Genomic DNA, 24,366 nt, shown 5'->3' with positions numbered 1-24,366 from the left:
AGCCACACTGCACCCTTTCTCCCCAAACGCCCCTTCCGTCCAGGCTGCCCCGTAACTTTGAGCAGAGTTCCCTGTGCTGTATAGTATAGGTCCCTGTTGGGTACCCATTTTAAATAGAATCGTGTGTACACGTCCATCCCAATCTCCATAACTATCCCTCTCCCTTACCCTTACCCCCAGTGACCATAAGTTTGGTCTCTAACTCTGTGGGTCTCTTTCTGTTTTGCAAGTTAAGTTCATCTGTATCATTTCTTTTTAGAGTCCACATATAAAGGATGTCACATGATATTCCTCCTTCTCTGTCTGATTTACTTTACTCAGTATTCTCTTTGTTCTTTTTAATGTTTGAACTAGAGGAAGATTTCACCTATTCCAAAAAAAAAAAAAAAAGAAAGAAATGAGCTGATTTACAAAACAGAACCAGACTCAGAGAATGAACTTCTGGTCACCAGGGAGGAAGGGCAGAGGGGGAGGGAAAGCTGGGAGTGTGGGACTGACAGGCACACAGTGCTTTATTTAAAATAAAATGCCTTTCCAGAAAAATAGAACGACAAAAAAAGCACACACACACACACATGCAAAACAGTGATTCTTTTTTTTCTTTTCTCTGTTGGTCTTCCCACAACAACATGAAAAATGAAATTCTTCCGCACAGGCTCTTACTTGTCTAGTTTTTCCTCAGCGTGGATCTTCAGGGCCTGATACCGTTGCTCTTCTTGTTTAACTCTGGCTAAGTAATCTTGAGCACATTTTTTCAAGGCTTCTTCATTCTGTTACCAAGTGACAATTTAAAAGGAAAAAAAACAGGTCATTTTGCTTCTCTTCTACTAGTAACCTACCATGCATCAAAAGCTTTCCTTTTTTAAAACATGAGAAAACCTAATTACATTCAGATGCCTTCAAATAAGACTCCATGGTACTTTGAAAAAGGCACAAATAATTCCCACTGAGGAAACTGTAGATAACATCATGTATTAACTTTCAAATCAGACAGTGAGCTACACTGACACGCCTGCTTCAGGAAGTGTGCACGCAGGAGTGTGAAGTCGCTTCAGTCACGTCTGACTGTGTGCAATCCTGTGCCTGTGGCCCCCCGGGCTCCTCTGTCCATGGCATTCCCCAGGCAAGAATACTAGAGTGGGTTGCCGTGCCCTTTCTCCAGGGAAGCTTCCCCACCCAGGGATCGAACCTTCGTCTCTTATGTCTCCTGCGCAGGCGGGCAGGTTCTTTTCCAGTAGCACCACCTGGCTTTAGGAAGGCCAAAGTTATTCAAAACTGAAGGGCAGGACTTCCCTGGTGGCGCAGGGGACATGGGTTCGATTCCAGGTCTGGGAAGATTCCGCATGCCGGGGAGCAACTGAGCCCGTGGGCCACAGCCTCTGAGTCTGAGCGCAGCAACTGCCGGAGCCCACACGCCTACAGCCCGAGCTCCACAGGAAGCGAAGCCGGAGCCAAGAGGGGCTTGCTGCAATTAGAGAAGGCTTGAGCAAAGCAACAAAGACTCGGTACAGCCAAAAACAGACAAAAAAATTGAAGGGCAATCTGATTCCTGTTTTGGACACCCTGGACAGTCATTTTTATTTTAATATGAAAAAAAGAATACTCACTGCTATAAATGTGTCTTTAGTGATGATGGGTGACCAAATTAAGTCAATATGCCCACTTACACCTAAATTTGAAACTTCACACTTTCTTCTTTGATACTTTTAGCTTAAATTTTTCTGTGCTACGGCTTGACTCCCTTTTACTGTTGAAAAATTGGTGAATGACCAAGAAGAACGTTTCTAGAACTCTTCCAAGGTCTGAGGGCCCCAGCTTCTTACACGCTGTGCCACACTCTGGTCGTGTCCAGGGCTTGTTGCCCTGACTGAGGAGAGGAAGGATTCAGACATGCCACCCCAGGTCCCCGATTCCCTGCTTCCAGGCCACCCACACCTTGGGCACATGGGTTTGATGACCCATCACCAAGAAGACACACCACATCACCAAGACGACCCACCACCGAGGAGACAGAAGGCAAAGGACAGGTACCTTCTTGAACCCTTCCAGGACGCCCTTCAGGTTCTCATATCTCCTGAACAGGTCGGACAGGGACCTTTCCACCGAGTTGAGGTCGGCCAGGGCCTGCTCCTTCTCCATGGTCAGCTGCTGGAAGCTCTTCTGAGAGCTCATGCTTGTCCTCTGTTCATCTTCTGTGAGTCACGATCAGAGAACACGCATTCACCCAACGGGCAGTTCACAGCTGCCCTCCTGAGCTGCGAGGCAGCACTCTGGGGGGGTGGAGGGGGGAACCCAGCAAGGAAGGTGACAGGTTTCCACCCTCAAGGTCTGGCACTCTGGTGGGGGAGACAGGCCACAGGTGGTTGGAAAAGAATAAAGCAGGACAGGAGGGTGGGGTGCCTTTTACACCAAACTGCCAATCAGAGGAGAGATGTGAGCAGAGACCCAGAGGGCAGGAGCCATCGGGGGCATGGATGGCATAAGTTATCATCTCAGCACTTCGGTTAACACAGAGAGACCTGAAGTGACTTAGGGAGTCAGTCCTTATGACAGCGGCTACAAGAGGTTCTAAATTCAATGCAGAAGGATGAAGCGCTGTCCTTTCTGAAGGCCCTGATGGGTCTGACGCAGGGAAAGCGGGACCTGCAGTTGAGTGAGGCCCAGAGACGTCTCACCGGAGGGGGCGGGGAGCGGGGTGGGAGGAAGGATGTGGCGAGGCCGCCCACCCTGGTGCTGGAAGTGTTCATCCTCTACAAGGAATCTAATCTTAATGGTCCTCAATATTTGCAGATTCTGTATTTGTGAATCCGCCTGCTCGCTGGAATTCCTGTGTCGCCTCCAAGTCAAGACATGCAGTGGGTTCCCAGCTGTTTGGGGGCACGTGTGGGGCGGCAGAGAACTGGGGTCACCCGCCAAGCACGTTCTCACCTAAGGCTGGACCAGGAGGTGCTCTGCCATGTTGCACACTGCCAACAAGGGCCCTATTTAGTCTACTTTGGGCCTTATTTTTGCACTTTTGTACTTCCTGTTGGGAAATTTTAAATGGGCCCCAAGCCTGGGGCTGTGGAACTGTCTTGTATCCTAAAAGCTACAAGGCTGGAGGTGTCTCGGGGGAAAACACACATGAGATGAGCTTCGTCTGGGTACGAGCTCAGTATTAATGAAACAACAATACACCCTGGATAAGGTTAGGTATTGACAAAATTGTTGCGACCTCAGGCTCACAGGCATCTGTTTTGCCTTCCTGAGGATCAATGGGTTAGAATTGCCTAACTCAGTGTTTGTGGCAATTTTATAAAAACAACAACTGCATATAGTGAGAATCAACTGTATCTCAGGGATGGACAAACTGAGATTTATATTCTGATTTGAAAATCAACTTTGGATCCTGAGGTTCATATTCTAGAGAAAAATTTCCTTACCAATCATTTGGGCAATGGTCTTCTCATACTCAGCCACAATTTTCCTTAAACAGATAAAAAGTCTTATCAGAAGAGAATATCCAGACAAGGGAAGTTGGACAAATGCTGCCCTAAACAATTAAACACAGTAACATGTACTGACAAACTTACATAGCCCAGCTACCTGCTTTGGGGTGCCCCCCTGCTTTTTTTACATGTAAGATTTGTTAATGCTCAGAAAGGCTTTTCTTAAGGTTCTGTTTAACAAGGCTTACATTTTATTTGGGCTTCCCTAATAGCTCAGTTGGTAAAGAATCCGAGGAAACAAATGCCTTCATTTTTCTTTGCACCTGTGTGAACGACCCCAAGGCAGTCTATGAATTCTCCCTAGAGAAGTAACTCTTTTACAAAATGAGTTAATGATATCCTGGGGGCTCCTCCTAAGAGGCCTGATCCGAATTCAGGCTTTCCTGGCCCCAATCCACTCTTATAGGCAGTGGGTCCCCTGTGATTCAGATCCAGGTTTTATTTTATTGTCCTAATTCCAGAAGCATTTTAGTTATTCAAAGTTATTTAAAGATTACCCTGTCCTGTTCATGCAGGAAAAGTGCAATCTTTTCCTGACCCTCCAGTGACGGGTGCCCCTTCCTGAGACCCCTGGTGAGAAGAACCACTCCCTTGGTCCTCACTCTGATCAGGCATCCAAGTTCTCATGAAGGCGGCTAAAAGCTCCCCGAGATCAGGGACTGTGCCTTCCTCCCCAACAAGCCAGCACAGGGACCCAGCAAGCACTCAAAACACCAAATAATACAAGAGCCACACACTAGAGTGGACCCATTTAAAATGTTTCAATCAAGTGCCCACTGAACGGTTTGTAAATTATTTATGCCCCCCACTCTTTGATGCCATTTTTAGTTATTTCACAGCTCTTAAATGTACGAGTGAATAGTAAAAATAAAAAGATTCCAAGTTACAGTCAGTCAGCTTTGTTTCCTGTTAAAATGCTTTTTATACTCTATCTTGTGGCTATGAAATCTGAAGCTACCATGTATAATTCATTTTAGAAAAGGATTATGGATTGTAATGCCTCCATAATTGAAGATGTCAATAAATCTTATTCTATATTTCAAATGGGTATTTTTGCACAAATTTGTCTTTTCAAAAGACAAGGATTCTGTGGGTTCTGCTTACTTGTCATGTTCTGAACAACCCAAAATAAGCTACCACATTTGAATACAGAAACTGGTCAGTAATCCTCAGGAAATGACCTTACCCATCACAAATTAAGGTGCAAATAGCAAAGCCCTCAAGTTCTCAAGAGCTGGTTCTATGTAAGCAAGTACTGTGCTCACTTCCTTTCCACTAAATCTAATAATACATAAAGGTACCCACCCCTCTCCCAAACCTCCAGCCTAACCTCATCTCCAAGACTTCTTGTCGGGTTTCTTCGTATTTTTTCTTCCATTCATTCGCTTCAATCTCTTTAGTGATTATCTAGATTATAATGCAGACAAAGCTTAGTTTTACCGACTCAGTCTCTTTACAGTTTGAATTCAAGACTAGAGCCTGAAAACAACACACAGCCAATGATCATCCCAAGATACTCATGCAACATTAGGAATAAAGAACCTCAACTTCTGTGTGTAATGTTCATAGACACTGGGGAAATGTCAGCCACATAAGGATGCTGAAACGTGGTCACCAGGGTGAAGGGGAGCAAGAACCTCTCCCAGGAAAGCCCCAGGTGGGAATTACCATCTCTATAAACTCCACGTTGGTCCAGGGTCTGGCTCTTGGCCTAGAACCCTGCTGGGTCAGGACGCCAACAGCTGAGCCACTGGTCTGGCAGACTCCTCTTAAAGGTAAGACGCCAGAGCCCCACTTTATTAGTAATTAGGCTGAGACATGAAACCGTCACAGGATCAGAGCCGGGGGAGCTGGCCTGGCCAGGCAGTCTCTTTCTGCTGAGATTTCGGACTGAGTCAGAACAGGGCTCAGAAGGTCAGTCCCTCCGGGCAGAGGCACCCAACTCAAGGTGGGCAAGATCCTGCTTGTTAGACCAAGACCCATATCCTACATTTGGGAGGCCCATGCTAGCTGGAAAGAAACACTCTAAATTTACGGTCTCAGGCGCCTCTTCCCCTGAACAAGGCTCAGATGGGTACCTATCGTTCTCCTGCGATTATACTTCCCTGTGCTTCTTTCTGATTGGTACAATCTTTATTTTGGTGCCATGAAGCAGGATTTCAAGAACCAGAAGCCAGCCTCTCTGCTTCAGGGAGGAAGCAGGAACACCTTTGTGTTTTTTTGGTCACTCTTTACAGCATACAGGATCTTTTCTTAGTCCCCCCTGTAGGGGTGAAAGTCTTAACCACTGGACCACCAGGGAAGTCCTAGCACATCTTTGCTTTGATGCAGCTGGTCAGTGGTTATCTCATAATTTTAACTCTCAGAAGAAAGAAGACACTTTTCTCATTTACAAGACTTTGTGGAGCCTCCTGACCACAGCGTTTTGACAACAGGACTAGCTAACACCACTAATTACCAAAGTTACTGCTCTGTTTTAAAGGTTTGAAAGACCTAGGTCAGAAGTACTTAATTAACCATTTTCATCACATTATAAAAATAAAATCACTATACCAAGGGAATTACCTTCTTTTAAAAAAGTGGAACAAATCCAAGAAACATATAAACCAAACACATCAAACACAGCACAGAGCTGTAAGGAGAGGGTGGAAAGGAACTAATGGTACCTAACAAGTATCTTTCCTATTTTCCAGATCACCCAGGAAAGGCCTGGCAGTGATCTATTTCAAACAGAAGACGTTCAATAAACATGACAGAGGAACTTGAGAGTTAATTAAAGAATGGATGAAGGTAGGAAGCAATTTTATATTCCTACAAGTCTAGAATTTGAGGAACTCTTAGGCATGAGTCTATATCCTCTGTAAAACGAAGGTGCTGACTTAGTTACATATGTGGGTAAAGTTGGAAAAATTTGGTACTTAAAACTTGAAGGATAAGTGATAAAGAAGTGTGCTGAAAAGTTCTCAAGGACACTTCCAAGCGTCAGCTTTGCCCCTTGGACACCAGAAGGCCAGGACTGCAGCTCCAAAGGGCCGTTTTACAGGGAGCCCTTTATATGAGCTCTCCAGCCGGGGAGGAAGAACTCAAGCCAGCGGAGATGGAACCTCCTCACTGACACACGGGCTTGACAAAGAAATGAGCAACAGTGGACGTGGCACGGAAGCCTTCACCTCTTCCCTTATCAGGGTGAGCACGGCGGTCTTATCTGATTCGCTGAGGCAGATGCCGTCCAGGGGGCTCTCCACTCCGCAGCCCACGGACACGGGGCTCTTCTCCACCGGGGACTCCAGCAGTGCCTGTGGGGGGAGCAGGGGCAGGTAAGACGTATGGGCCTCGGCTGCTTAACCCCAAGTACCCTTCCACGACTTCCTCCTGATGAGAATGACCACATCCTTTAAAAACAGGTTGGAAGGGCGGGGGATGGGGGGAACCAGAGGGGGGCAGGGGAGGGGGGAAGGAACCAGCAGGGGGAAAGCTTTAAAACAAAAACAAAAAATTAAAGAATGACCTTACCATAGTGAGTGGGGAGAGGGGGAAGGACAGGGGAAAGGGATGGTTAGGGAGTTGGGGAGGGACAGGTACACACTGCTGTATTTAAAAATGGATGACCAACAAGAAGGACCTGCTGAATACAGCTCAGGGAACTCCGCTCAGTGTTCTGTTGCAGCCTGGATGGGAGGGGGGTTTCGGGGAGAATGTGTGTGTTAGTCGCTCAGTCATATTGGACTCTTTGCAACCCCGTGGACTGTATCCTGCCAGGCTCCTCTGTCTGTGGGATTCTCCACGCAAGAATACTGGAGTTGCCATGCCCTCCTTTAGGATATCTTCCTGACCCAGGGATCGAACCTGAGTATCCTTCGTCTCCTGCACTAGCAGACGGATTCTTTTACTTCTGAGCCACCAGGGAAGCCCTTGGGGGAGAATGAATACATGTACATGTAGGACTGAGTCCCTTCGCTGTTCACCTAAACTATCACCTTTTTAACTGGCTATGCCCCAATACAAAAATAAAAGTAAAAATTTTTTTAAAAAAGGAAAAAACATTCTAATGAGTATCAGGCAGGTCTGAGATTCTCTTTTAACAGGTGACTTAAGAGAAGTTTTCTTCTCATTCAAAAAGGAGAGAGTGCAATTATCTCAGAGGTCAGTCACCAGACAGTCATGTGCAGAAGAGAGAAAAACACCTGCTGTTAATATCCTGTGAACCTGGGGATCTCTGGGGATGACGTGGTCCATGGAAATAAATTTCAAAACGCGTGTCAACCTTTTTACATGCTGCCTCCTGTGTACTATGCTTTGGCCACTTTGGATGGAAATGTTTCTAAAATGACTCTCAGGCCTAAGCAGGCAGAAATGGCGAAGACAAGTGAACGCCGACCCCACCCCGGGACGACCTGGGGTCGTTGGGAACGGGAGAGGCCCCGAGGACTGGCGCGCAGGCCCAGCGGTGCCGTCGGGGGCACAGGCGTCAGGGTCTGGGCTGCAGTTCCTCCTCCTGGACCTTCCTGCCAGAGTTTTTAGCTCCTTTCTGCTAACATGTCACCTTCTGAGGTGCCAGCCTGATTTTTTACCATAAACATGCGTTCCCGGAGCCATGGGCGGTTAGGATTTTGTTTTTCACAGGGATGTGGACTCTGTACCACTTTTCTTCCTAAAAAGCATTTTTGAGGGCTATTTCCTCCCACCTACGTTAACTTTTTGCATAAGTGGAGAAAAATCTGATCCATTAACACCCAAAATGCCAGCCAAAGTGACCTGGGAATCTTTTTTTCTGTAATTATTAGAATTAGGGTTAGGATTCTGGAATAATCTTAATAATCTAAAATGTCAGCATGACTGACCAATTAGTTTACTGATTATAATCGATCTGGTTCTCTGGTGTCTTGTTTGAATCAAATTTGAATAGGAAATCCAAGATCAACTTAGACCAGGGGTTTGTAAACTTTTCAAGGTCATTATGGACTCACCCTCGCTTTAGAAAACACTCAAGACACACTCACCCTCCCTCTAGCAAGGACTCAGACACACACACAGTTTCTGCAAACAGCTTCACAGCCCTCAGCTGAGGGCCCAACACAGAAACCCTGGGCTGAGGCCACAGATACGGGAAACACACAAGCCACAGGCTGGCAGCGCCCTTCCCAACAGCGTTTGGGGGAGGGCGGCCCACCACCTGACAGAAGCCCAAGGCCCCCAGAAACACTCTTATCTTGGGAGAGACCCGTCACCAGAGCCAGAAGGCAGTCTCTAATAAGACGGCCCCAGTGACCCCAGCTCCTGCATGAGTTCTCCTGCAGCCTCCCACCACCCTGAGTTAGGCTGGACCCAGCGACGCTCGTCTAGGAACAGAAGATAGTAAACATCACCGGGTGTCACTGGTTTACAAACAGGCTTCAGGCTGTGAGAAGCTCTGGAGAAGCCATGTGGGGAGGTCCCGTCGTGTGAGAGGGCCTGAAGTGGATCCACCCCAATGGAGCCGGGAGGTGCCCGCAGCCTGTGACAGACCCCGAGTCAGGGGCACCCAGCCAAGCTGCTCTGGGACTCCTGACCCCAAAATTAGGAGACCAAGAGCGTGTGCTGTCGGTCACTTGATCACCAGCACACTGGACATCTGAGTCACCCCCTTACCTCTTGTGCCACGCACTCCTCATCAAGAAACCTCCCTCTGGGGACTTCCCTGGTAGGTCCAGTGGTTAAGCATCTACCTGGCAATGCTGGGGACTCAGGCTTGATCCCTGCTCAGGGAACTAAGATCCCACATGCCATGGATCAACTAAGCCTTCAGGCTGCAACTACTGAGCCCTTGAACCACAGCTAGAGTCCGAGCACCGAAATGAAAGATCCCACATGACGCAACGAAGACCCAATGCAGAAAAAAACAAACAAAAAAACCCAAACAAAGAAGAAACCTCCCTGCAGCAGTCATGCTTCCCCTGTGTAACTCGCCTACTAGGTACTGCCCACACTTTTTTAAAAAAAATTTTTTTTCCATTTATTTTTATTAGTTGTAGGCTAATTACTTTACAATATTGTAGTGGTTTTTGCCATACATTGACATAAATCAGCCATGGATTTACATGTGTTCCCCATCCCAATCCCTCTCCCCACACTTTTGGTTCATCTTGTTATACTGCTGATTTTAAATGAATACATTTTATATCAGTCTTTTGAATAAGTCAGAATCCCTGGGAAACTGGCCCCCTGTGCCTTCCATGACCCTCATGTTAGAAAGAATTTGGGAAATAAGCCAAGTTTTCTTGGTAGGGAAAATATTTGTCTCTTCTGGAGTTCTGCATCTCAGTCATCTGCGAGGGGATAAATGAATTCGGCCTGCCTGACTGTTTAACGACTTCGCTCTAACAGACGAGGTATCTGGAAGGGGCAGCGTTCTGCGCTGGAAGATCAGACAGACCTTAGACAGAAGTGAACACACCCAGAGGCCTGGGCTCTCCCTGGCCACTCCCGCTGCCTGGCCATATGCCACAAGCCTAGTGCTCAAAATGCAACAGCTCTTATGAGGAATTTATAGCTGTGGCCTATTTTAGCTGCCTTTCCTGGTCCTCTAGGATTTATTTAGCTTTCTTACATTCCTCAGTCCTTCATGATGTTTCTCAAACAACACAGAAAGCCTACAGAATCTACCATCATCAGAAACTGGCCTGGCCATCTCTTCCAAGGCTGGGCAACCTAGTATGTGTTTAATAAAGATGTTAAACCAATCAGATCACTTATCACTTACATTCTTCCGAAAGGATCCTGCTTCACATCTCCTAGTCCTTATCCCTGTCCCACAAAGCATCTACCCTTGAGGACCCATGAAGACCTGTCTACAGACAGTGGGGCCCAGGGATGTCTTGGCTGCAAGTTGACAGTGAGCACAAATGCCACAAAGTAATTCTCTGCACTTGTCCTGGTGATGGGAGAATCTGGGTTCCTCATCTGTCAGGCTCATCCCATTTGTTCTTGAACCTGTCAGAGCAGGGCCCCCTCCCCCCACCACTTCTAACAGAGACACATTGTGAACTTAACGTTTGAGAAGTTTAAGGTTTCTCTGAAAAAAAAAAAATAAACTCAATCCTAAGTTGAGAGATGCTGCAGACCAGCTGCTGAGAAGTGAGACGACTGTCCGCTGGCCTTAGTCATTTCACCCTGGCCATTCCCCCGAGCTGGATGGAGGATGCAATAGGAACGCCCTTCGAAGTGACACTCAGAGGCTCACAAATGCAAAAGCTAGATTGAACACATTTCTCTCCTTTTTAATTAATTGATCTTTTTGCTGCCCTGGGTCTTTGTTGCTGTGTGCAGGCTTTCTCAAGCTGCAGTGAGTGGGGACTACTCTTCGTTGCAGAGCATGGGCTTCTCACTGCGGTGACTTCTCTTGTTGTGGAGCATGGGCTCTAGGTGTGGGGGCTCAGTAGTGTGGCACACGGGCTTAGTTGCTCCCGGGTGGATTCTCTTTTTTTTTTTTTTAGTGTATGTGCTGCCGAAGAGAGCACCCAGGTGGATTCTTAACCACTGGACTGCCAGGGAAGCCCTGAACAGATTTCTTACGCGGTGTTTTGAATATCCCAAGTTCTTTATGCAGGGTTTATTCAACATTCTAAAGAAGTAGAAATTAATTTCAGCCAGTTCAACTGGGATTACCATTCAAAGATCATGACCCAGGACGTGCTCTTTGCAAGGGGCACTGCAGAGAAACCCCCTCAAATCCCAGAGGAGTGCTTCTGTCGAGAAACAACTGTCCTTTGTGACGTCCCTGACCCGTATGTGCATGTCCTCCTCCTGCCTGGTGTCCACAGGTCCCTCCCCTGCCCCACATCACTCACTCTGCGCCCTCCAAGGAAACACGTGGGTCATGGCCCAACAGTGAGTCATGAAAACAGTTCCTGGAGCAAACAATGTGCATTAAAAAGCTGTAACAGAATAGGAAAAAACCAGAATGAACCACTGGAAGAAACGTGGAACTGTCTTGTGCAATTTGTTTTATAAAAATACAAACGCACGTGTGGAGAGAGTTTCCTATGTATCTATTAGTTAAGATGCAAAACGTGGGCATTCCCGGTGGTCCAGTGGTGAGGTCCAGTGGTGAGAGTGGTGCTCTCACTGCTGGGGACCCAGGTTCAATCACTGGTCAGGGAACTAAGATCCTGCAAGCCTACTGGAGTGGCCAAAAAAAGATGTAAAAATGTATTTTTACTGTGGATCAAGGTAAAGAATGTTTCCATGGCAAATTCACCTACTCCTTCAGCTTCAACCATCCTAAGGCCCCTCAGATCTATTAAAGCCAAGCCACACTTTTCCTGAGCTTGGGCTGTGTACTTCTCACTGCCTACAGGACATGTGAACCGAGAAGCTGGCCACACAGACGTCTCAAGGCCACATGTCTAACACTGAACTTGTACGATTCCGCTCTCTCTGTATTCCTAGTATACTGGCTTCTGTGTTCAGCAGTGTTCACTGTGGTCAAGGCTGGGATACAGCAGTGAGCACAGTCATAGCTCCACCTCGTGGAGGAAGCCAGGGAGAAAAGACAGTGACCCCAAGGGGCAGGTCCACAGAACTGAATGAAACCCCGTCTGCTTGGGCACGTATGTGATGTGGGAAGGAGGCAGGGTTCGTGCAGAAAACCAAGTCAGCAGCAGTCGAGTCTGAGCTGAGCCTAGAAACAAGGAAAGCCAATGAAACAGTTTAAGCAAAAAGGAACAACTCCAGCTTACGGAAAAGGAGGACAGAATAATCCCTGGAAGAGGGAAGTTTGTTAGGAAACTGCCACCATATTTAAAAAGGCTGGTGGTGGCCACAGGTTTGACAAAAGTGGATGGATTTACAATACTTAATCAAAGTTAATTCCACTAATAACAGGACACATGGACACACTGACACCCACAAGGTCACTTCTGACGTACTTGAGACAAAAATGCACAAACTGAATTTCCTGAGGAAACACTAGATAAGCCCAAATCGAAAGAAAGTTGACAAAACAACTGACCAGTACTCTTCAAAAGAGTCAAGGTCGGGGAGGACAGAGACAGATTAGGAGCTATCACAGATTAAAGGAGACTGAGAACACGGGAACCAAATGCCTTGTGGGGTCCTGCCCTGGATCCTGTGCCAGAACATTACTGGGGCAGCTGATAAAACCTGAATACGGTTTACAGACTGGACAGCAATACTGCACCAGTGTTAATGAATTCTGATAACTGTATTGTGATCACAGAAAAGGTTAGTGTTTGAGGAGCATGGATGGGTACAGGAGGTACAGGAATTCTCTGTACTATTTTCGTAAGCCTAAAAGTTAAAAAAAACCTGTTTTTAGCTCAGCTCAAATCCAGCCTTCCTGACACCTGCCGTAGAGTGGGTCAGCCCTGGGGACGCAGCCTGTGCAACACTCACCACATGGGAACCATTTCCACCTTGCATCTGTGGCCAGGGAAATAACGGAAGCCGTGTCTAAGTTAAAAATTCTCAGAAGCCGCGTTTACAGAGTGAAAAGAAATAGGTGAAATCAATTTTAATAATATAGTTTCGTTAAAACAGCAGATCCAAAATGTCAACATGTCATCAACATAAAAAGCTACAGGCATTTCATTTTCCTTTCTTTTTGGTATGGCGGCTTCAAATGCTGGCTGTACTTTACACCTGGGGGACATCTGGGGACATTCAGCTACCGTCTGAGCACTGGTGGTCTCACTCAAGACACCTCAGACAGGCGCTGAGCTTCCCAGGTGAAGGAACTGAGCTTTATTTCTATTTCGTGCCCATCACCAAACACTGATGAGAATTTAATTACTGAGTTAACATGGGTTTCAAAACAAAAACTGAAAGCTCCCATGCCCACCCTGCACCCCCATGGGCCTGGGAACTCACGGACACAGTGGATCCATCCTTCTCCATCTTCTGACACAGATCCTTCTCGGTGCCTAAAACACAGAGGGTCATTTTTATAGTCATCCCGAGAGGTGGGTGCCCTTCCTTCCCACTGAGAGACTCCGGGAAACCCCAGTGTGGGCCTGGAAGGACATCTATGGACCCCTGAACCCCAGTATCTCAAGACCCTCAAAGGCACACTGCATTCTGTTGACCGCTGTGCTGTGTTCAAAGTCCAGAACGCCCAGAGGAAAGAGGCGCCAGTCGGCCACAGGCAGAATCGTGTCCTCAAGTGGAGAGAACGGCAAGACTGCCCCCTTGTGTCCATGAAGAGTTTTGCAAATGAGCTGTACTAACCACAGGATCATTTCACAAAAAGGAAACTGTAACACTGGAAAGTATTTTATTACCAAATTGAGGAGAGAATCTAAATCCCAGCCCTGAAGGGTACCCTCAATGGAATTAATGTAGCAGATCAAAAAAAAAGGCTCTAAATTTCGATGCCTGGAAACTCAATGTCCTCTCCACACCCTTCAAGCTGGTTTCCTCATTTCCACTCTACCACGGGAGTCAACATTTACAAAAAACCAACACTATGATTTTTCTAATTAAAGGTATATGCATCTGCTGAAGAAAAATTTTAAATATGGAAAAACACACAAAACTCTAAAGCTACAATCCTCCACCTACAATCACAAATTATTATTTTAGGGCACTGTCTAGAGTGAATTATTCATAACACAAATGTGACCATTGGTATTCCACTTAGAAACCCTATACTCAAAAGCCCTAATTCCTCAGGACAACCTTGCCTCGAGTTCCCACTGGCCCAGGACTCACAGGGAACTGCTGGGAATTTCAGCTGTGTGGCAGGCTCCTTCCCATCCCTGTGAGAGATTCCCTGGGGCACCTCTGTGTCTGTATCCATCAGGACCCAGTCCAAGGGTGACCCCCGGGAACAGCTCAAACACTGTACAATCACACCCTCCCACCCCATGCTCAATACTCAGTCATCAACAGGGCTAATAGGAGTCGCTGTTCTGTTAGCAGAACCCCAACTCTGTAAGCTTCGGCCAAAGGAATCTCCTCCTAGTGAGGAAGGGAGTAATTCAACAGACATGGACAAGGCCCCTGCAGCAGGGGAAATTTGAAGATGAATCACTCCCAGTCCTTAAACCTCAAGGAGTTATCAAAGATGACCTTCTGTAACTACTACACAGAACAGGAACAGAAGAAGAAATGCAGTGGGAACCAAGTGACTTTTCTGAGACAGACCTACAAGGAGGGGCAAAATTTCTACAGGGTGAGGGTACAGAGAGTATTTCATACACAAGAAATAAGTGTAGGCATGAGTCCTTGGGGTGAGCCTGAGTAACAGGTAAAGGGGCACAGGGGGAAAAGGCAAAAGGGGTCTTTGGGGAAAATGTCAAAGCAGGAAGAGGCCTGGGAAGAAATCTGGAACAGTCCCCTGAGTGTTTATTTTACAGACAGGAAACTGAGACCTGGATGGGGGCGGGGTGGTGGTGGTGGCTGGGGAGATAACTCTTGTAAAGTGTAGATTTCCACCTGCTTCTCTGACTTGATAGATCATGACCTTTTAAAATCTAAATATAAAAGCCCATTAAATTATGTTGCTGAAGATACTGAGTTTCCAGTAATGGTTAATGAAGTCAGGAACAGGGTGCCAAGCCCCTCACAAGTCAAGGTTAAGGCCACAGATACAATCTGGGACCTGGCAAAGGGCTTTGGATCTAGAATGTTCTAAGGTGGAAAATAGCGAGAAGCTTCAGCACAGGGAACTACCTGTGCTCCCTGATATAAATGCTGCCTGATATAAAACAGATAAACAGTAAGGACCTACTGTATGGCATAGCGAACTATATTCAATGTCTTGTAATAACCTATATTGGAAAAGAATCTGAAAAATACATACACACACACACACACACATACATTACATATATATATAATTGAATCACTTTGTTGTATATCTGAAGGCAAAACAACATTGTAAATCAACTGCAATTTAAAAAAAAAGAACACTGTCTAGTGAGGAGACATGACTTACTATGCATAAAGCACTCTAACCTGTGCCTACATGTGGAAGTAACTATATCTGTTAGTTACTACCATTTCTATACATGAAACAAGGAACTAAAAAATCACAACATGGTTGCAGATCACTACACAGGAAGCTGTGGCCAGACTGAAATAAATTATTGAAAGATATCAAGCAGTCCCACACACGGGTGTCTCCATACACTCTGTCACACTTATCCACATGTTGCCTGGCATTCCACGGATACCCCTTGGTGTCTCCTCTCCAGGCAAAGAAGCAAAGCACAGACCAGCAGCCTAACCTATCCTTCAGGGGGCCCGGTTCTCCAATCGCTCTAAGCTGCCTCCTTGCCCTAGGCTTCCAGGCATTTTTATGCGTATGTACGTAAGAAAGATGAAGATTTGCTTGCGTACCTGCTTCTGAGGATGAAAACGCATGATTTATGGCAGACACAGGAACATTGGAACATTCAAAGTACTCCAGGTCGTCCTCTGGCTCACCTTTCCCCTCGGCCCCAGTGGGTTTCTGACCCGATGACGTGGACGCCAGCTTCTCCTCATCGGTAGCATGACCGTCCCTGTTAGAAATGTCTGAGATCTGGGAGATCACTGCTCCTTCATCCTGGGAAAGGCAACAGAGGCGATGCTACCATTTAGGAGGGGAAAATAACACGTCAGGAACGGCAAAGCAGCCGCCATTCCATACAATGCTCTCCACGGACCTGGGTACCAACCAAGGAAGAAGCTGCAGCCTCTGAACCATGGAAGGTTGTATTTTCTAGGGCTTACCCTCTGTGATTCAACTCCAGGGTTTGAAAAATTAGGCTTTTCTAGCCTAAATTATAAGAAAGAAGCTTAAGTGGCCCAAGGCAGTAGTTTTCACACTTTTACCTCTAATAGTTAATAAATTACTTGGGAAAATTTATGTACTCCACTGTATTTTCAGGTGACATCTAAAACCTTTCAGTATGAGTTTAAACAGTCACAAAGGACATAATATCTGCTATGTATTATTTATTTGCTTATTTATCTTTCCATCCAGTTTTATTCAGATATAATTGACATACAGTACTATATAACTTGAAGATGTATAGCATAATGACCTTACACACGTTATGAAATTATTACAGTAAGTTCAGAGAACATCTATCCTCTCATATAGATACAAAATAAAGGAAAAAAATTTTGTTCTATTTTAAATACTGATTTTGCTTATTAATTCAACTTAGTTACTCTAGTGATCCGATACTTTATCATCTATTGAAAACTGAACATGAATATGCTCTTAATGGTCAGAAATTTACATCATTCCTTTTCTTCTCTAAATTTGTATTTCCTCTTTACTTCCATTGAGAAATTATCCCAAAGAAATATATTTGCATGCCTGAAAGTCTTTTAAAGTTCTACTATTATATTTATTAAAAAAATCTTTTTTCTACAAGCCTAAGTCTTTAAGTCAGACTTTACTTTTTTGGGCTCCAAAATCACTGCAGATGGTGACTGCAGCCATGAAATTAAAAGACGCTTACTCTTTGGAAGGAAAGTTATGACCAACCTAGATAGCATATTAAAAAGCAGACATTACTTCGCCAACAAAGTTCTGTCTAGTCAAGGCTACGGTTTTTCCAGTGGTCATGTATGGATGTGAGAGCTGGACTGTGAAGAAAGCTGAGCGCCAAAGAATTGATGCTTTTGAACTGTGGTGTTGGAGAAGACTCTTGGGAGTTCCTTGGACTGCAAGGAGATCCAACCAGTCTATCCTAAAAGAGACTGGAAGGACTGATGCTGAAGCTGAAACTCCAATACTTTGGCCACCTCATGCGAAGAGTTGACTCATTGGAAAAGACCCTGATGCTGGGAGGGATGGGGGGCAGGAGGAGAAGGGGATGACAGAGGATGAGATGGTTGGATGGCATCACCGACTCAATGGACATGAGTTTGAGTAAACTCCGGGAGTTTGTGATGGACAGGGAGGCCTGGCGTTGAGATTCATGGGGTCACAAAGAATCGGACACGACTGAGCGACTGAACTGAACTGACTGAACTGAAGTCTTTAAGTGTCAACATTTTTTTTCTTCTGGAGCGTTATTTCATTTACAAATGCACAATTTATTCTAAAAATACTAGTGTTTGGTAAGTACAGTCAAACACAACGGTAAATTTTTTAAAAATGGCAATTATAACATTTTGTTGCACCAATTTTAAAAACTTTTACAGAGTAATAAGTGTTATTTTTCTGAAGCAAGTCCAAGGTAAATTTTTCATGTGGGTAGTTTTCAAATTATCCTACTATAGCACAGGGAACTCTGCTCAGTGTTATGTGGCAGCCTGGATGGGAGGGGAGTTTGGGGAAGAGTGGATACATGTGATATGGATGGCTAAGTTCCTTTGCTGTCTACCTGAAACTATCACAACATTGTCAACTGGCTTTATTCTAATATAAAATAAAAAGTTTAAAAACAAAGGCAAACAAACAAACAAAAAAGGTAAATTTCTCATGGTTCTTTTTGCCTGCTCTTTAGCAGCATTTGAAAGTGGACAGTTCATACATTTGTAATAGATGAAAAATCAAATTGCAAATCTTTTTTTCTTTAATCTTAAACTATGTACCAAGTTTTGGTCCTAACTGTGTAAGTTCAACTTAAAATGCATTCTATTAATCAATGAATGTACTTCTGTAATGGTTATACTGAAATAAAATTTTAAAAAGGAAAAAAAAGTAATTCACTGCAATCAAATGGGCCTGGGTTTGGGGGGAGGGGTTTATTTGTGTTTCCCAATTAATTCATATAGTCAAGGATAAATATTTATTGCTAGAATGAAACAAAGGTCAGCATCAATTTTATTCCTGCTTTCCATTTTTATAATTAATTAGAAGCCAGAAGACTTACTAAAAATAAATAAGTGAAATAGAAAAAAGTTTGATAACAGAAACATCTCAGTTCTTTGAACCCCTTTCCAAGTTATGTACCAAAAAATTCTATCATCAATAATTTTCTTTTTAATGGAGATGTAAGTGACATATATCACTGTGTCAAAAGTTATTTTTAATCATCAGCTGACAATTCAGGTTCTCCTATTTGGTGGAAAGCAATGAACTGGAAAACCATCAGACTTTAAAAATATATTATCCCGTCATTGCAGTTAATCACCTTAAAACTTACACCAACATTTCAAATCCCTCTTTAGTGCTCAGAGATTCCATATCCAATAGTACAGCAATAAGACGGAGAATGAGAAGGAACTTTCCCCTCCAAAAAGTGAGAACAAAGTAACTGTGAAGGAACAGGCTTCCTTTGTCTTAAAGGGCCCTTTCTCAGATCCACTTAGGAAGTCAAGGGCCTGGGAATTGACTTCCTTAAAGCGGAGTACTCAGATCCCACTGGAAAAATCTTCGTTAGCCACCACCCTCAGGGGGAATACTGGTCTAAGAGATAAGCTGACGACAGGGACAGACTTACCTGAGAACACCCATCCAAAGCAAGAGACTGGGCTTCATATTTCTTCACTTTACAGCCACTCCTGGGGAAAAACAAACAGAACACCAGGCTGGTTTGGCATCACATGGAAAAGCTCCAGGCCGTGAGATGGAGCAGACAGCGGTATGGGCAGAAACCAGCCAAAGCGCACAGCCCCACACGAGTCACACCACCACGCGTCAGAGACGGGAACACCTTCCCGCCTCTGAATCCTCTCCTGAGAGACAGGACAAGCGAAAACTGTAATTCAGTGACCCCCTTGCTTGTTTCTGCGGGATGCTAAACACCGGCTCTCAGGCCCCTATGGTTTTTAACTGTAACAGCGTTCCCAAGAGCAGCCCCAGCATCTGGAGACGGCGGGTCACGTGATCCGCGCTCACCTGGCTTTGACAGTCACCAGAAAAATTACCACGCCGGACCACATTCTTTAAAAATTCTTTATTGTGGTAAAAGCCACAGAAGTCTGGTAAGACAGCTCCAGACCTGTGTGCTCACAGAGGGCTGTGGGCAACAGAAAGTATGAAGATAAAATATCTGAGCAATCTGTTACCACTCCTATTCAGTTGTAAGATAGAAAATGAACGTCATGGCCGGAACTGGGGACGCTCACACCGCCCACTATGTTTAAACTTGCATGTAATTTGTGATCTGAAGACTAGTCCAGATTCTGTTCTGTTTTAATGAACCTAAAACTTCCAATACCACCACTCTGACCCACTCACCCCCATCACCAAATTGCAAGTTCTTCTTGTTTCGTGGGACAAAAACAAAGACCAGCATATACGGTACCAGAATATGGACCCCCACCTTGTCAGTGACTGATTTTCTTTCCTAATGCCTGAGTGTCACCCTGCTATCAAACTCAAGCTGAGCTGACTCAGTAAAATGTATCCCCTGTGCGCCAAGGCGGCGGCCTTATCCTATCAAAAAAGTCAACTGTTCCTGCCGTGAAACAGCACAGCAGTTCCTCAAACCACCGCGGGGATGACCAGGCGGCCAAGCCAGCACGCAGCATCACAGCGCCACACGGGGCGTGCCAAGCCAGGGACGCAAGCTCTCTCACCTAAGGTGGGAGGGCCTGTCTCCAAGCCTTTGCGTACAGATGGCAAGGCTAAGCTGACTCATGAAGTGGCAAATGAAATGCGAAAAGTCATCAGAAGATTCAACTCAGAAAGGGAGGCCAACATGCTGTGGAGGAGATGGTCCAGGGAGGGTAAGGGAGGAACTGCCAAGGGTCCCAGGGGAGCCGGAAACAGCAGGAGTACTTACAACAGAAAACAGAGAAATTTCACTTGTTCAGTAGTCCTGATGCACCAACAAAATTAGAGACGGGAAAGAGACAGACAGATGGAGAAAAAAATCATGTAAAGCCTGGAATATTTATCTCTAGTCTGGCAGATGTAAAGGCTGCAAAGTTCTATGAGATGAGACAAATTATAAATGTCAGATTCGTCAATATGACCACTAGTGAGTGAATGACTCTCAGGAGTAAGAGTGGTAGACACTCAGAAATGCCATGCGGTCAAATTTAAGGATGAAAAGTAAACTATCAAATAGTTGTAAATGTAAAAAAAAAATAACATTACTTCTGAGTATGTTTACTCTTAAATGTCGTCATCCAGATTAAAGACAATCAATGCATGAATAAGATATAATTGAAAATATATCTGCTTATACCTACTGTCAGTGTATATCACTAAGAAACTCAAAATGACTTTACATAATTTATCTTATTTGCCCGACAAAATCCCAATCATAGGATGATCTATTTTATTTCATTTTTATTATACAACAGTGACTATATTTCCCTGTGCTATACATTAGGTCTTTGCTGTTTATTTTATATATAGTAGGGTGTATCTGTTAATCCCAAACTTCTAATATATCCCTGTCCCCTCACCTTTCCTCTGTGCTAACTGTAAGATTGTTTTCTATGTCTGTCGGTCTATATCTGTTCTGTAAATACATTCATTTGTATCATTTTTTCAGATTTCACAAACTGAGTGATGTCATATGACATTTGTCTTCCTCTAACTGCAAAGTCAGTGAGATTTTGATAGATTTGGCCAAGAAGATTTAAATATCATTTGAAATTAAAAAAATTTTTAAGTTAAAAAAAAGATTAGTAAAGAAAGTTTAGCATGCATTAAACTGTCTTTATACTGGATGTCTCTATGTTACAGGAGAAGAATCTGAGACGCCAGTTCTACCATCTTTTAAGAAGTCACACAAGGACCCTGTGAACTCTCTGCTAGGTGCTACCTACTTCTACCTGTTTACTTCCACTCTTTTCTACAATAACAGAATTTGATAAATAAAACCCCAGAGTTACACAAGGGGTTGAGCATCTTTCTCCTGTGGAAAGAAGGAGACAAGAGTCTTGGTTGCATAAGAGTTTTTTTAAAAAAATATACATAAGCTATTTTAGACCAAGTTCATTCATCAAAAACAGACTGGGAGGAAAATGCTAGCAAGTGAGGGAAGTATGTCTGGGAGAGGGTACTCCTTGCTACCGAAAACAAGATGTAGGATAAACTTTCCTCCCTTTGCATTTAATTTTATGCCACATGAATGCACGGGCTACACACCTTCAATAAGCGACTGAAAGAGAGGCTCCCAATGAGCCCTTATCAACCCTGAGAGGTAGGGTCACTAATATTTAGAGGACCCCATATTAGGAAGCACTTAGGCAAAGACCTGGCCATCACATCCCCCAGGTCACAGGTAACTAGATACAGGTAACTAACCTGAGCCACAGAAGAGCACCCTGAGGACACCTGATCAATAATATTTTTTGGCAACTGTTTAACTGCCCGTCTGGCTCGGCAACCACTTAACAATCGAAGAACAGAGCAAGAACGACAGATGACCTTTCATTCCCTTCAGACTTGGTGGGGATATTCTGAGGTTGCTGAAGATATGAGTCAGATTCAGGCAACTGGTTAAAAGATTCTTGATTCTTTTGGGAAACTCACTTCCTTACTAATAAAAGCCAGAAGTTTGACCAGGAGACGTAAGAATTCACAGTAGCTCTGAGTGGTAGGCTTGTTTTCAATAGGAATCACAGCTTTCTGTTCAAGTGGAAAGACATCCATACGCCCCTTCCCCATGTTACTGACACTACACGGGTAACCTGCAGCCCTGGGACCTTTGCTCCATCCAGAGAAGCTGCAGACGGTGGCTGGCACTGATCCTTGAGTTTTGCCTATGACACCCTACAGCTCAGACAGGATTTCTGAAAACCATCAGATCTCTACCTGCTTAGCTCATGACATTTTTTTTTTTTTAAAGGCAGGAAAAAACGTATCCAAGGTTAGGGGGGAAAGAACTCAGCGGAATAAGCTGAGAATTCAGAAGCAAGGCAGACATCTAAAAAGGAGACCCTCTGGCATCTCTGATTCCACAGCAGAATCAGGCACAACAGTGAAGGCTGTGTCAGAGGCTACAAGCTGTGTGTCTGCCCTGGGGGCCTCCCCCCAAACCAAAAGCAGTGGCCAGACTCTCAGAGAGGACACAGAACACAACGCCCACGCCCGGCCCCACTCACGTTATTAAACGCGACTTGGCCTTCTTGGGTGATTCTAAGATTTCATTAACATGATTACCGGCGGGAGAACCAAAGTCACCGCTGGTGAAAGTCATACTGGGTTTAAAGGGATCCTCGGACTCGTCAAAGTGGTCCGGGTCAAAGTGGTAGGAGCCCTGAGCGGAGAGCGGGGGCGAGTGCTGCCGCGCCAGGGGGCCCCCGCAGGGCCGCAGGGTGGGGCTCGCCCCGGGGCCCGGCTCCGATGGCACCCCGGCGCCGTGAACCTGTGGCATGACTCTGCTGCCCAGTTTCCGGCCGGGCTTCCTCGGGAGGGCTCTCCTGGACTCCGTGGTCTCCGCATCTTCGGCGAAATCGAACTCGCATTTCAGCGGGCGGCTCCTCGCCTCCTCCAGCTGCTCGGCCCCCGAGTCGTGGGCATCTCCGCCTGGCGTTTCCATCATCTCAGGGGCACACTTCTGGCTCCCGGCCTTCCCATCCTCCCCATCGGGACGCACACCCTCCGGGGCAGAGGCCGCTTCCAAGAGCTCGCCACCCAGCGCCTTCTTCCGCAGGGGCACGGGCCGGGGCTTCCGCAGGCGGCTCCGGCCGGCCCCGGGCTCTGGACGCGGGCTGCCCGCCCCGGGGTCGGCTTCCCGGGCGGCGCCCGCGGTCATGGCCTCGTCTTCTTGCGCGCGCGCGGCCGGGCCGAGGAGTGCGGCCGTGCCGGGCGCCCTGGGGAAGTCCCCGCAGTTCCTGGATTCTATGGAAAACGGCCTCACGACGGAGATCTTGCTCGCATCATGTTCGGGTTCTTCTCTGAAATCCTTGACTGCGCGAGACCCGCTAGCGGGCGGCGCTGCCTCCTGTCCTGCGGATTTAGAAGCAGCCGCAGATGAACAGTTTTCAACCACTTCTGCTACCAGCTCTTCGTCCACTTCTTGTGAGTCTGAAACAAAACAGAAAAGCCATCGGTTAACAAATGACCTTTTCAGCATTAGTGAATCTTCTCTACTAGCTGAACCCACAGGGACAGATGGCAGGTTCTCCCCATTTTGCTTTTACAAGCATCCCTAAGGTTCTGTAGCCATGGTGGTGTGGCCCGAAAGGGGAGACTGGTGGTACCTCTAAAGGGTGCCTGTGTATTACCCAAGTCATGATAATAATTTACTTGGGCTTCCTTGGTGGTTCGGTGGCTAAGACTGCACACTTCCACTGCAGCGCACATGGTTCAGTCCCTGGAACTAAAGATACCCCATGCTACCCATTTCAGCCAAAAAAAGTTATACAAATAACGATTATACCGAACAGAGCTATTTAAGAAAAGGCAAAGTAGATCATGGGCCCCCTGCAAAGCCCATTAAAATGATGCTGAAATTCCATAGGTTAAAACAACTGGTTTGGAAGAAGCTTTGGACCCTGACAGCTCACAAACAGGGATCTCATCTGGCACGGACACAGTTCCCAAGCGCTGCCTGAGAGGTTCAGGGTCCAGATTTTTATGCAGCAACTGGATTTTAATCTCTGGATGTTAAAAATAAGAATTCCTTCTTCTCCAGGATAGAATTTAAATAACTGGACTGTTTTAAAATTAAATGAAACACTCATCATGGTTTGCTCAGAATAACTTGTCTGTACATGTAAAAACTGAAAGCAGCAAATAAAAAAACTAATTAGAAAAAGCAGATATAGCAAAATGGTTTCAGGAACAAACATTCCTTATTTTACTAAGACACAAATCATAAAATAAAAGTTTTACTTCTTTAGAAGCTTTGTCTCCAGCTGACCTGAATTCTCTCAAATCATTTGTGAAAATGAAAGATCCTTTTTAATCGGGGTCTAATAAGTAGAATCACTGCTACCAGGAAGTTGTGTAAATGAGGGTATTTCTTAAAAGCACAAATGAAGATAGTGCTTTCTTGACTCAGGTATCTGAAGTGACAGCAGAGTA

General features: G+C 45.5%; 1 protein-coding gene across 7 annotated transcripts in view; it reads right to left on the bottom strand.

The window, feature by feature from the left end:
• Positions 1-24,366, bottom strand: part of TACC1 (transforming acidic coiled-coil containing protein 1) — a 94,158-nt gene that overhangs the window by 8,902 nt on the left and 60,890 nt on the right. For 3 of the 7 annotated variants that reach the window (XM_061134602.1, XM_061134599.1, XM_061134598.1), the window contains 9 exons: positions 22,440-23,364; positions 18,875-18,935; positions 15,828-16,035; positions 13,356-13,408; positions 6,659-6,784; positions 4,819-4,895; positions 3,423-3,466; positions 2,032-2,192; positions 664-770 (listed from right to left, as the gene is read on the bottom strand). In XM_061134602.1, the coding sequence (XP_060990585.1) occupies positions 664-770; positions 2,032-2,192; positions 3,423-3,466; positions 4,819-4,895; positions 6,659-6,784; positions 13,356-13,408; positions 15,828-16,035; positions 18,875-18,935; positions 22,440-23,092 (1,490 nt within the window). In that variant the 5' untranslated portion in view covers positions 23,093-23,364. The remainder of the gene's footprint in view (positions 1-663; positions 771-2,031; positions 2,193-3,422; positions 3,467-4,818; positions 4,896-6,658; positions 6,785-13,355; positions 13,409-15,827; positions 16,036-18,874; positions 18,936-22,439; positions 23,365-24,366) is intronic. The other 4 variants (XM_061134601.1, XM_061134600.1, XM_061134603.1 and 1 more) reach the window with 3 other exon arrangements.

This window comes from Dama dama, chromosome 32, assembly GCF_033118175.1.
Source record: "Dama dama isolate Ldn47 chromosome 32, ASM3311817v1, whole genome shotgun sequence".
Lineage (NCBI taxonomy): Eukaryota > Metazoa > Chordata > Mammalia > Artiodactyla > Cervidae > Dama > Dama dama.
This window is presented reverse-complemented; position numbering and strand designations above follow the sequence as displayed.